General features: G+C 41.0%; 1 protein-coding gene across 3 annotated transcripts in view; it reads left to right on the top strand.

Annotated features, from left to right (window-relative positions):
* The window catches only part of LRP5 (LDL receptor related protein 5), a 134951-nt gene that overhangs the window by 88181 nt on the left and 32324 nt on the right, over positions 1–14446 (top strand). For all 3 annotated transcript variants that reach the window (XM_041421114.1, XM_041421113.1, XM_041421112.1), the window contains exon 8: positions 13741–13957. In XM_041421114.1, the coding sequence (XP_041277048.1) occupies positions 13741–13957 (217 nt within the window). The remainder of the gene's footprint in view (positions 1–13740; positions 13958–14446) is intronic.

The raw sequence follows: 14446 nt of genomic DNA, 5'->3' as shown, positions 1-14446 counted from the left end.
TCTGACTGGGTGCTGCATGCAGTAAACTGGCAAAAAGATCTTCCTTTCTCCCCAAAACAAGAAGCACATATCTGCTGATCCCTCTCAGATAATGCTAACCCTCCAAGTCCCATCCTGAGCTATTTCTGAGCAGTGACCACATTTGCCATGTTCAAATAGAGTCTAAAACCAGCAAAACTTTGTGTTTAAGTCCAGATCTGCACAAAGAAAAAATGTGCATCTCTACTGCTGACAGTGGCATTGAACTACCCAGGGGTTGTTGATGCTTCACAGCTGCTTGGAGAGTTCTCTGCTCAGTGGGGAAGGACGCACTGGAACACAGAGCAGCTCCAGTGCAAGGTATTTTCTCTTTTCTGGAACTAAATCCCTGGTTGCCATTGCCCTGTGCCTGTCCACAGCTCATTTATTTCTGAACATACAAGTCTGCTTCCTCTTTCCAAAAGTCAGGTGATTGGAATTCACTCCCAGAGTTGAAAGAGTGCTGGTTTTTCAGTCTGTGCCAGAGTTGGAAGTCTGTTAGGTGGTTTTTGGCTTGCAGCTCCCCATTGCCATTGTTCTCTCAGCAATGGTGAAGGCACTGGGAGTGCCTCAGTGGGAGATACTGCACAAGGGAAACTGATGAATTGGTATGTAGAAATTAATTATTTTCACCAAGTTGTAAATAAATAAAAATAAAACATGAGGAGACGGGAAAACACATGGTGCAGGTGGACATCCCAAGGACCAGGCTTTTGATGAGGCAAGTGTCATCCCTGAAACACACCCTTTCATTCGGTGCTTTCCATAAAGCCAGGACTGCTGTGCAAGGTGTAAGATTAAAAGGATAGCTAGAGCTAAAGCAGGAATGCTGAGCCCTTTTTGGAACAGGACTAGAATGTTTCACAAGTGTGGGGGCCCTGCTATTTGAACCAAAGGCTAAATCTAACTTCAGAAAAGAAGTTAAATATTTGTGTCCATTTGCAAGCCTGCAGGCTTGGTGGAGATTATCATGAAAATAAAAATCATTGGCAGTTACTGAGGTTGCTAAATGAGAAATTACTTAAGTACCATGCAGAGTTGGCAGAGGTCTGTGATAAAGGGTAGAGGGGGTACCTCTGCAGCCCAATCATGTTTTAGCTGGTACTGGGAGATTAATACCTAGACCCCTGCAGGTGCCACGTTTTCAAGACCTGGATCTCAGCCATCATTCTCTGAAGCTGGACTTGACCCTTAAGTGAGAGGCTGGAGGGAATGGTTTCTACTCATAAGCTATGAATGCAGCACAGTGTCTCATTCTGAGTATCTGCTGTACTCTTGCAGCAGACTTCTTAAATGAAAAGGCAGAAGGTAGCTAAAATAGACTGTCTAGCCTTTTTATGAGCTGCTTTGTTTTAAAGTTGGCTGTAGGAGTGAGTGGAATATTAGCTGTGGTATGTTGAGGTAGCCTGCATCTTGACCACACCACCAAAAAAGTGTGCTCAAATACTTAGTACAGTTTGCAAAGAGAAGACAGTGACTGCAACACCAAAATCAGATGTTACACTTCTTTTTTTGTTGTTTATTCCATTGCAAGGAGTGACCTCTTAGAGGAGAAGCACTTTTGCATTGCCCATGTGTGCACTCGTAGAGGAGGTGTGTGAGCCTGCAGACACTGGGGGAAGTAAGAAGTGCCATGAACAGGGCACTGCGAGCCACTGAAACCATGGCTTTGGTTAGGAAGCTCTCCCTTGCCCCGAGCTGTGTGCTTTTTCAAGAACTCAAATGACAAGGCAGCTAAGTAATTTGCTTTCATTAACCACAAGCTCTAGGAAGAACAAATTTAAAGAATACAAAATTTCCTAAAATTAATGTAAAATAAGAGAAGGGTAATAATATATCTGGGGAATATTTGTTAACTGGTAGTCTCTTCTCCTGATATTCCAAAAGCTGGGTCTGATACCCATGTCTCAAACTATGATCACAAGAATTTCCTGAACCCGTGTAGTACTGAGTGAGGGAAATATATTTGTTTTTCTCTTTGGTAACAGTCTGTTGTTGTCAAGATGTTTTTTTCATTACTGTGTCAAAATGACTTTTAGATCCTGGACATGCCTGGTGTGAAGTCTCGTGCTAGTCTGACATGTGGCATGCAGGTTTGCCCAACTACAACAATTCCTCAGATTTTTCTAATGTGTTACAGTGAAGTTTTTTAATTGAATGAAACCACATAGATATGACAAAAAGTCTTCTGTAGTCTGTGATGATACTGCAGATGCTCTTCCTCTTCTACTACTAAATATTTTGTCAAGTGTATGAAAAGGTGTGGTGCTATGAAGAAAAACAAGATTTTGGAGTGGGTTGTCACCTATTTTTACTTCAGAATATGCTTACAAAGACTATCTAGAAAGATGCAGCTTTAGGCTACATGTGGGAGACTGTACTCCTGTGGAGTAGTAATTACCTTTAGATAGCAAAACCAGACAGAAATTTTACATTGTTAACTATTCATAACCTTTAAAAAACACTTGGAAATATATCTGAAATCTAAATTTACCCTGTTAGTCTAAGTTCTGAAGTACTTATTTTTAATCTGGAAAAGAAATTAGAAGTTCTGTAATTTGCCATGGTGCAGCTTTTTTTTCTTCTTAATCTAATTATATCAATCTTAACAAAAAAATTTAAAATTTTTAAAAGGCTTTTTTTTTTTCCTCTCATGGTTATGTTTGAGACTTACTAACATAATTGTGCCAAAACCAGGGTTGAAGTTTCTTGTTTTATAACAGCGTTGCTGTTTTCAGGGCTGGCAGATTGTCCGTTCACAATGGATTCCATATGTGCTGGAGACCACAACGTGAAGGGATTTACAGAGTGCAAGCTGGAGTGCAGCTAGTGGAGGTGGGAAGCCCTCATCTCCTTGTTTTTTAGTTTAAAAGGGTTTCATTGAACAGCAGTCACAAGGATCCCAGAACGGTTGATGCAGGAAGGGACCTCTGGAGGTCATGTCCAGCCCCCACACTCAAGCAGGGCCACCTAGAACTGGCTGCCCAGACCACAGAACTTGTGATTATCTCCAAGGATGGAGACTCCCCAGCCTCCCTGAGCAACCTGTGCTGTGGCTGGGTCAGCCTCACAGTGAGAAAGCTTTTCCTGATGTTCAGAGGGTATCACCTGGGGTGGCGTCTGGGTTTGTTGCTGCTGGTGCTGTCACTGGGTACTACTGAGAGAGAAGTGCTGTGGCTTTTTTACTCCTTTCCTGCAGATATTTACATACATTCAGGAGATTTCCCCCCGAGCCTTCCCCAGGCTAAACAGATGCATCTCCTTCAGCTTTTCTTTTTCATAAGAAAGATGTTAATCACCTTTGTAGCCTTTTGCTGTACTCACACCAGCACATCCCCATCTTTTTGTGCTGAGGAGCGTGGAACTGGACACAGCACTCCAGGGGAAAGCTCATCAGTGCTGAGTAGAGGAGGATTGGCTCCCTTGCCCTGCTGGCAGCCCTCCTTCTGATGCAGCCCAGATAACCATCACCTTCCTTGCAGCGAGGGCACATGTTCAGCTTGGTCTCCACCAGGACCCCCAGATCCTTCTCTGCCAAGCTGCTTTCCAGCTGGGTGGCACCCAGCATGTGCGGGTGCCTTGGCATTGTTCCTCCCCCACTGCAGGACATTTGGTACAATCTGCGTAGATTGTCATTGACCTTGCCACAGAAAAAGTTAAATGAAAAAGTAGTGTTCTGTGGGCCTCGAATTCTGTGCAAATGCTTTGTCCAAGGGTAATCAAGCTGCCTGTATTCATAGGATGTAGTGTGCATTACACCCACAAAAATAAATGAATGACCAATAGAGGTAGTTTTTTACCATATTTCTGTCATTTTAAGCAGTTCACACCTTTCAATTGTTTTGGAAGTCTGAAACTGGAATGCAGGAGAAGAATATGCTGTTCTTGTGTTTCAGAGTGGCTCAGTCTTAGGTTGCTTTGCTTCACCTGGACTTTATTCACACAGCACTATAGCTGAGAGAGGACAGGACAAGTTTCAGGTTTTACACTGAATCAAATTCTTAGTCTGTCTGGCAGTACAGCCACAGAAAGGCATGTGCTGGCAGAGGAGGAAATGAGAGCAAGCTGCAAGTTTGATGTGTAGGAAAGGTTCTTGAACTGTCTCTTCCAGTGGCTGAAAATGATCATGAAGTTGCTGGGCTATTGTGTAATAAATTTATAACCTCAGCTGTGTTAAGAGAGGCGAACAAGCATCCTAAACCTTTACTGCTGGCTTCAGTTTTCTCAAGTGGAGCCAAGCATCCACCTGGGGAAAAGGAGATTTAACACTTCTTTTAGATACCTGTGGAACAACACTGACTTTTGTAGCTTTTAATCCAAAGCAAGAGGAGAATCAAATTTAAGAACTTTTTCCTAGGCATAACAAAAATAGTGTTGCACTGTTTGCAGTGAAATCCAGGAGAACCAGTTTCTTGTATTCTCATACCCCTCGAGAAGCAAGCAAAGAGAGCTGGAAGTCTTCATATGCATTTCTAGATGTACTAACTTGAGAAGAAATAATACTGTTCGAATTACTGTACTTCAGTTTTTCTTGGCTGAAAAATCCTAAGATTCCTTTTTCTTTTTGCACAAATGTCTTTTCAGGAAACATTCTTTGATTATGTAACTGTTTTCACAGAAACAGTTTTAGACTAATTTTCCAGTAGGATATTATTTCTAATATTGGGTATCTGACTCCTGAGGAAACTGCTGTGAATACCCTTGCAACATCTTCATTTCTGACACTGGCTTCTTCTAAGCTGAGAATAGACTTGTCTCTTAATTCCTTAAGAAATGAGAAAAAAGTTTGCATTGCCTTCATTCTGTGTTACTGAGATGAACTGCTTTTTTTTGGTTGTTTTGTTTTGTTTAAGTCTTAGTTCAGGATTTCAGGAATTTCATGCAGAATTTTATAAATTTTTTGTGTGTTCTTATAGGCAGCTTACTGGTGATTCCTTAAAGCTTTTTTGTTGTCAGAAGGTCCATCAGTTTTAAATAAAGCTTAAGTATGTGTTTCTGATTAATTAAAAACTTTCTGTACAAGTATTTGCAAGTAGACTGATAACATGACTGCAAGCGGTTTTGTTTAATTTTGAATACGTGATTTTATACTGCTAAAAAAAAAAAAAATCAGCAGTGTTATGCCATATATTCCTAAAGGTAATGGCATGAACAAGTGCATGGTAGGGTTATGTCTTTATGTTCCAACCCTTAACATTCTATTGAGTTGCTTTAAGAGATGAAAGTTGCATCCAGGCTGGATGCTGTTGTGCTCACTGCTGCACATGGATGTCATATTTGGTGGAGTTCCTTCAAAGCCTGGAGTATTGGACAGCATTGGCTTGGCCTTTTCACCTCTTATTTCTCTATCTATTGAAAGTATTATGAACTGAAAAATGTCATGTCCAGTCTAGAAGCAAACTCTGTCTACTGCTAATGTGAGTTTTGGGTTGGCATGAATCAGTTCAAGCTTTCTCTCCTCTTGCACTTGAGAGTTGTATTGCTTGAAGAGACATTTGTAAGACCTCAGCAAGGAGCAGTGGGTGTAGCTGCTGATCTCCTGTGATCCCTCTCTTTCCTATAAGAGCCTGAGTATCTGCTAAAATCATATTTGACCTCAGGGGCCTTGAGGATTCCAATTTGGAGATTTTTCTCCTCCTAATTAGTATCAGAAGGTAGGAAATAGTTTCCTCAGATGATCATTTCTAGCCTTCCTTTCTAAGTTAGCTTTGCTTCTTACTCCTTTCAGGACTTCCTATTAAATTACTGAGCTAGAACTTTGAAAGGGCATGTGGGCTGAGGCCAAATTCCATCTGGTCCTGGCTTCTAACTCGAACAGTGAACCAAACCAGGTATCTATAGGAGAAGCTGGATGTGCATATGCTATTTACCTGAATAGCTCTCTCATCTTTCAATTATTTTTAAGCTCAGGGGCTTTCCCTTGATGTGGCAGGGCAGCAACTGGTCCATATAGTTTGGGTGCCTGGGAGATACAAGTTGACTCATCAGCATTTCTGTCTTTGCCCTTTACCTATTTAAAATACACTGTTAGAGGAGTGTGTTGTGGCTCACATGAAATGCTTTATTGGTTTCATCTATTACTCCATCACTCTTGCTCTAGCCTGAACTGCCATGGGAGCAGCTGCTTGTCTGCTACAGAAAGAACTCCTTTAGAAATAAACATCCTTGAAAAAAACAAGCCCTCCAATCCAAAATAGAAAAATGTTACTGTTTTCAGTTACTGGTGCTTCATTGTCCTTCTCTTGTAAATCCAGTCTCCTATAGTAGCAGGTTTCCAGTTGTGCTGCCCTTCAGGGAGGGAAATCCTGCCATTAATTAATTATTTTTAAAATGTAGATTTCCCATCCCCACCTCTTTAAAACTGAATCCTGGTTTTCTGCTGATAGGTTGTTAAATGAGGATAAAAGCATCCATTCTTGCAGGTGTAGTGCCATAAATGGACATACCAGCTAATCTAGTGTCGTTGTTTAACCTTTGTCTTCCAGTGGAATTTCTGTGCATTACACTTGTGGTGACCTAGGGCATAAGGGATCATTACTGTGCTCTTTGAAGCACTGTACGTGCCTAGCATGGTGTGAAGAGCTACAAGTGACTTCAGATAATTGCAGTGTGGTGAGGCTGAGAAAAAGAATATGTTATGATTCTCCAGGGCAGTGCTAAGAAGTTGAGTTCTGAGCAAGAGGTCCCACTGTGCTGGACAAAACACCAACAGCTGAATCTCAGTTTGCTGTGGACGGAGGCTGGCTGCAGGAGACCTGGCATTGTAAGGCCTCTGGAGGGGGGCATGACTCCACCAGTGTTTCTCAATCAATTGTTCAGAAGCCTCTCATTGGCTGTGACATAAAAGATTATTTTTGAAAAAACCACTAAAATCCACTTATTTTGGGGTAAGGAAACAAAAAGGATTAAAATAGCAGTAGTACATACTACATTTATCTTACTTTGTATTTCGATGCAAGTTAATGGTAGCGTTGGACAGGAGACAGGTTTTTTCTCTGGAAAGAATTGACCACTATTGGTGCCACTTTCTGTGTCAAGATCTATTGTATCTGCTATTTTTGGCATCCTTTTGACTTTTTAAGAAATTCCAGTTGGCTGCTGAAATTGCTGATTGTTTTTTTGGACTCAGTAGTTTACCACAAATTTTTTTTCGTATCAACCTCATTGTGTTTCTTTTCATGTCTTTCCTCCATGTTGTACGTATACATCATAGATGGCCTTGCAGTCCCAGTGTCACCAGCAGAAGAACAATGTGGTAGATATTTACATGGTGTGCTATTTCCACAGACTTCTAGTGATCTGTTGAGTTGAGAAAATGTTTGCATTTGGAAAGGAGAGATGATGTTACTGGATTATTCCAGTCCCTTGGAAGAAATGGGAAATCAGGAGAGAAGCTGGAAAAAATTAAGATACATGAGTTTAAAACTTATTATTGTGAAAAGTTTAAATTCTTCTTCACCTTTCCCAGACTAGTTATCTAGAATTTGGAAAGGCATATTGTTTTCATAATGGGTGTTAGCTAAATTTCAGAGTTGTTGCATGCCCCTTTAAACTCACAGTGGTCAGAATTTGAGAAGGAAAAAGTATTTCCAGAAGGTAAAATTTCTCTCAGGTGCATTAAATAAGCAGCTTCTACCTAAAAATAAAACTGGAATACTAATTCAGTAGTTTCTGCTTGCTTTAGGGGCTAGCCACCAGTTGCCATAAATTATTTTTGTGTTTTAACTTTTTCCCCTTTTAAGTAGTTTTTAAGCATGTGATCATGTTCCTGCCTATGAGAGGTAAGTTACAGAGTTGACCAGCTGCACCCTTAATCCTCTGATATCCTGTAAGCAGAAAAAAGTTCTGGAAATGTCAGGCTGATGTAACTCATGGAGAGCATTAGCTACTCCTAGAAGAGGCTTATAAAACATAAGCAGATTCAAAATCACAATCATGTTAACACAGCCTTTCCAACAAGGAGTTCATCCAGCTATCAGTGTCTGCTAGAGCCTGTTTCATGTGCTTGCATTTAGGAAAGTCTGTCTGAAAATGCAATATGCCCTGTGGAGCTAAAAAGATGTTGTGAAGTCCTAAGAGAACACTAGGTGTGATGGTGATTTGATGTGGAAAAATATGAACAGATCAACACTGCAAATAAATAACTTCTTCACATGGTGATAATATGCGCACAAGGATAAGAATGTTTTTTTTATGTTATTCCCAGAGAAAATGGGACATTACTATAAAGTACCACTTTTTATTCTGTTGCATTTGTCATATTTGTAGGTGGTTGGGTTGGTTTGTGGGTTATTAACAAGTCACTACTTAACTAGTCACTACTTAACTATCTTACATTCATTTAAAAGTGTAGATTTTATTTTGCATGAGTCAGAACAAAGTAATAAAGAAAATATGTTGGAGTTGTTGCCTTGGGAGCAAAGTTTTAGAGTATTCTGTCAAGAAGTTGACATTGCTAGATTATAGAGAATTTTGTAAGGCTGTCAGAAAAATGTTTGAGTGTGGGCTCTTTTACCAATGGCTATAATTTGGTATTTCACACCACCTCCTTTGCCTGTCTAAGCACTGGCACATCTGCCCTGACTGCTGTGGCAGGCCACTGCCACAGCTTCAAATGAGAGCCAAGCATCGGGGATGGTTTGCCACCACTGCTGTGCTTTACTTTAGGAGACTGCAAAGGTACTTCTGAAGGAAGATTAAAAAAATAAAAAAGAAAGAGTATTGACATACTCTTTGGAATTTTCTTTGCTGTGCATCTCCAAGTGGCTTTTGTATTATGAGTGAAAATACAGCCCATCTGTGTAGCCATAGAGAATGATGTCGAGATGCTGTGTCTTCAGCAAGGTAAAATGACAACTGAGACATGTCTCTTAAAGAAAGGAAAAGAATATGAGAGAAAAGGGTAGTGATGAGCCACTATGTGTATTTGCAAACAATAAATGGTTATTCACAGTTCAACAGGGGTGTTGCACTCACAGTATTGTAGGGATTCATTCTCTGTGTTCTCTTGTTCGGAGCTTGCGCTGAATGTAGGTGGGTGATGATAGTTTGAGGCTGCATCCAACCAAGCAATGTAAGAATTCAGAAAAAAATGAAATAAATCTATGCCATCATCAAAACTTGTCTGAAAGAAGAGCTACAATAGTACATGTAGGACTAATCCATGAAATGTAGTAGCAATAGAAACCTGATGAGGGTTTATGAGACACCTTTGTGTTGTTTATGAGGCAGCTTTTACCAGGTAGCCAAAATACTGTGAAGTGGGACAGAACTATGGACAATGATGAGGAACTGCTTTACATATTCTTGAGTATACTGAAGTGTTGGAGGCAAAAGTTTGCTAAGAGACTCAAGCAGCCCATCTTTGTGGAAAATGACCAGATATGTCTGTTGTCCATCCATCTCTTTTCTTTTGATATATGGGTTCTGCTACTGTTTGGTTGAATGTTATTCCCTTCTCTGCCTGCCAGTATCTGCCAATACATGCCTTCATATCTGACATGAAGCCCCTTCAGACATTAAAAAAAAAAAAAAAAAAAAAAGTTCCCTTTTATCCCAAAGCATTGATGAAAGGTGGCTGTGTTTCAGCTGTTGGAAATATTAATGAATGGCTTACACTCAGCTGAATATAGACTGGGGTATAGACTGCTCACAGCTGCTTCACTCTTCTCTTTTTGGGGCAGGCTTCTGTACCCATAGGAGTTTTCTATGTCATTCCATTTTTCTTTGTCTTTTTCTTTCCCTGCTGACTTTCCTGTTTTCTTTTCCGTGCTACCTACCCGATGTGTCTCACAAGTTCCTTCTTCAGCTAGTGAAGGCTGGGTATGTTCACTTGAGCTGCCATTCCAGAGTCTGCTGGTGAAAATCCTTGGAAGCCCTTCAGAGAAGGGTTGAGGTTGGAAGGGAGCTCTGGAGCTCAGCTGGCCCAAGCCCTGGTCAAGCAGGGTCACCTGGAGGTGGGTGCTCAGGGCCATGACCAGATCACTTTTGAATAGCTCCAGTGGTGGAGACTCCACAACCTCCTTGAGCAGCCTGTTCCAGTTCTCAGGCATCCTCACAGCAAAGTGCAGCTTTCCACAAGATCTGCCAGACTCACAGAGCTACAAGCCCACCACGAGTCTCCTGAACGTGCCAGTCGTGTCATTTTACTGTTGCCAACCTGCTATGTCTGCTCACGTAGTGATTTAGCTCAGCCCAAGAATTGATTTCCATTTGATTACATCTTTGTCTTTAGCAATCAAATAAATTTTGTTTTATCTTAGTGACTGAAATAGAGGGGTAAGGTCTTAGAGGTCTCTTTGTTGTTCTGTCAAAAGATGTCCTGTATCTATGCTGAATAGCTGTTTTTTTTTCATAGGTGCACCTGAAATACAGCTTGACTACATGAATCATGCTGATGTGTAGAATTTAATTGCATTGTTTTACTTTAATCTTCTTCAAAGAGCCAAGAGCTTTTGAGTGTTATATTTAGAAATATTTGTAAAATCATTTTGCATACATTGCAGCAGCATCTAAAAAAAAAAATCACACCTTACCACCTTCTTGTGGTTTTGTGTAATTCAGTTCATTAAGGCGTTTGATGTTGATTTCACTTTGCCCACAACTGATTTTAGCTGAGCTTGGCAGGGCCTCATTAGGACATTTGTCATTGAAGTCTTGAGACTAATCAGGGGCTTTCAGTGTGTGACGCTGTTCAAGGGGAGCTTTCAGTGTTTCATGTGTAAAGAACAACACATTTAGTGTTTCATTTATCCTTTGAGATCCATTTATCACTTACAGAGAAGGAAAGAAAACCCTGAGTAGAGTAAAGCCTATTCTAGTCAATTTATGCTAAATTATAAGGATTGCACCTTAAAGTCTTCCCTTTTGTATGCAGGCAGCAGATCTTAGATGTCAGATATGAAAAGATGAGTTAATATGGTATTTTATTATCTTTCTTGTCTTTCCTCCATGTTGTACGTGTACATTACAAAGGTTCTTGCAGTCCCAATATCACCAGCAGAAGAACAACATGGTAAATACTTACATGAGCTATTTCCACAGACTTGTAGTGGTCTGTTGAGTTGAGAAGCTATTTGAATTTGGAAAGGAGACGGTAAAGATCTTACAGGATTATTCCAGTCCCTTTGAAGAAATGGGAAGTACTGATTGAATAGCAGGAGTTGTGCTTTTGGCCTATTGTGAGGCCTGTTTGTAGATTTTTACTTTGAATCCTTGTGGTTTTTTTTGGTATGCTAGAATGGAGCTGGATCTCTGGGAAGGTGGATGGCAGCAAAATTTGGAATAAAGACTGTGTACATGTACCTGTATTGACCTGCATGTGACACCTCCCTGTTTAAGCTTTGCCCTGGCTCCTACTAAAGATCATCTCAGGGAGAGAATTAGCATTTCCTGCTTGTTGCCCTGAGCTAACTACCACTTAGAGGGCTTGATTGCTCTCAGCACAGAAAAATCCTCCAAGTCAGAGCGGCCCTTTCTGCATCCAAGGGAAGCCTGCTTGGATTTGTAGGTGTTCTGCCTGTAGTATTGGAGAGGAATGTTTGGGAGAGGGAGACAGCAAACATTTATTCCCTCATTTTCTTAGCCAAAATATAAGCTATTAAACATTTTATTGCTGTCTGATTCCACATTTTGGACCTCCTTTCCCACTATGTCGAATAGTGTGTAATTTGGGAGTGCTGCAGTACAGTCTCACCATTAAGGTCTCTCTTCTCTTCCCCAGGCTGAGCAACACCAACTCACTCAGCCTTTCTTCATAGCAGAAGTCTTGCAGCCTCCTGATGATTTCTGTGGCCCTCTTCTGGGCTGGCTCTCCGTCTCTCCTGTTCTGGGACCCCCGGGCTGGCTGCAGCACTCAGGTGGAGCCTCCCCAGAGCAGAGCAGAGGGGGAGAATCACCTCTGTCCACTGCTGGCCATGCTGCTTTGATCCAGCCCAGGGTATGAGTGACTTCCCAGGCCGTGAGCACACGTGGCTGGCCTATGGAGATTTTTTCACCCACCAGCATGCCCACATCTTCAGCAGGGCTGCTTTCGATCCCATTGTACCCCAGCCTGTATCAATACCAGGGTTTGCCCTGACCCAGGTGCAGCATCTTGCACTTGGCCTTGTTGAACCTCATGAGATTCCTGAAGTTCCACAGCTTGGTGTTGTCTGCAGCATCCACAGATGTGCATGGGTTTCAATAAATGTGTCTGCATCCTTGGATTCAATCTTCACTTGTACATGTTAGTCAGCAGCTCTGGTATTTGAATTATACTTCTACTGTCCACTTCTGTAAAAGTAGCTGGAAATGTGGAAGCTTCATCCTCCTCCTGCTGTTGCACTGTTGTGAGGGAAATGCTGTCCTGTTTACTAAGTGTGGCACCAGTTTGGCTCCAACACCTGAGTATGTGTGACGAACTTTTGAACCTGCAGTATTGCCTGTGGGACTGATAGTGTTCTAAATAAGTGAGCATTTGGGGTTTGCCTGGACATGATGTAATGACATAATTGCAGAACCATTTGGCTTTTAACCACCAATACAGCTTTTTTTTTTTTTTTTAATGTACTCTATTTAGCTTAACAGAATAAAAAGATATTAATCTTCAGTCTCTGCTATTCCATCAAGTAAGTTGATGGGCAGATACAAAGCTCCCTTGAAAGTTAGTTTGCAGGAATGCCAGTGTTATTTTTAACTGTCTCCAGCAGGAGGCTTTTTGTCTGGAAGGAGTCCAGAGGTGTACATTTTAGCCTCTGTTCAAATTCAGGGCTGTTACAGGGATGATTTTTGTGCAGGGCATAGGTGGGTGCAGTTGTAGCAGTAGCTCACTGCTCACCTCTGCTGTTTGGCTGGTGGTAGCTGGAAAATCCACTGCATGTCCCTCGTGTGGGTTGGCCTCAGCTGGATGCCAGGTGCCCACCTAAGCAAGCAGCTTTGTCACGCCACTCCCCAGCAGGACAGGGGAGAGAAAATGCAATGAAAGGCTTGTGGATCAAGATAAGGACAGGGAGAGATCACTCAGCAGTTATAGGCACTTATTTGTCATAGGCAAAACAGGCTGGGGGCAATTACTTTCATTTATGGCCAATCAAATCAAAATGCATATTTTTTTCACAAATCTGTAGAGTATTGTAAGGTTTTAAAGTGGAGATTTCATTCTTAAATTTATTTGGATTTAAAATAAGCTTACTGAAATGTGTGCATGAACATACTGAAATTCACATGCTAGTTTAGAAAGATGTGGTAATTGTCATTGGTTAAAAAAAATTTTACGTGCTTCTGCTGTTTATTGTATATGAACAGTGCCTTACATTTCTATTAAAATTGTGGTAAAAGTGAGGGTTGATTTTGACTGACAGCATTTAGGCATTTAATGGTTTAATATTACACTACAATAGAATTACACATATTTGTAATTAAAAACAATTCTTGCTCAAACACTTAGAAATTTAAAAGTTAGATCCTTAAATCACAAAAAAATAGAAGCACTGCACGGTGAAGGGAGCATAATCACCTTCAAGGTATAGGTTTAATATGAGTCTGAATAAACAATTTCCAAATAATAGCAAAGAGGAGGCTATTTAAAATCTCAGTCGCAGATCATGGAAAAGACATGCTGGGAATATTAAGAGCTACTTGCATAGCAGTAGCTATTCAAAACCCCATTGATATTGCTATTTTAATTGTACCCCATTAGAGAAGATTATTTTTTCCTTTTTTTTTTTTTTGGGCATCCTGCAGGTCATAAACGTTGATGGAACAATGAGGAAAACCCTCTTAGAAGACAAGCTTCCACACATATTTGGGTTCACACTGCTGGGAGACTACATCTACTGGACTGACTGGCAGAGACGAAGCATCGAAAGAGTGCACAAGATAAAGGCCAGCAGAGACATCATTATTGATCAGCTGCCAGATTTAATGGGCCTTAAGGCAACGAGTGTCACCAAGGCATTTGGTAAGCATGGGCAACATAGCATGGGTCTGTAGGAGTCTTTATATGGCCTTGCTTTCATTAAGCAGCTGTTGATCACTTGTAATTGGAATAACTGTGATCTGATGTGTTTGAAAGGAAAATGACACCTATTGTTTCTAAAGTTGGGGAAATGCAGTGTTGCAAAAGAAGTTGCTTCCCGTTTTTAGTGATGTAAATATTCCAGAGCTTTCACTACACTCTTTGAATTTTTATGACGATTTTATTGCTCTGTGCTACAGGAATCATTATTCTCCCAGAAATGCTCTATTCCCTGCTGCTCTTTCCTTCCAGAGCAAAGTCCCATGATGTCAGCAGAATGCTTTTCACTTTTGGGTGGTATAGGCACAGTCAGTCACCATTGCAACGCTGCCCCAAAGCATGTGGCACTTATATATTAACTCTTAACACCTCAGTTGTATCTAAATCTCAACAACTAAAACTTGCAAAGTATCAGCAGCTGGATCTCCATGT

This window comes from Onychostruthus taczanowskii, unplaced genomic scaffold, assembly GCF_017590055.1.
Source record: "Onychostruthus taczanowskii isolate IOZ18803 unplaced genomic scaffold, ASM1759005v1 scaffold69, whole genome shotgun sequence".
NCBI classification, from domain to species: Eukaryota; Metazoa; Chordata; class Aves; order Passeriformes; family Passeridae; genus Onychostruthus; species Onychostruthus taczanowskii.
Note: the sequence above shows the minus strand (reverse complement) of the source record. Positions and strands in the feature narration are given on the sequence as shown.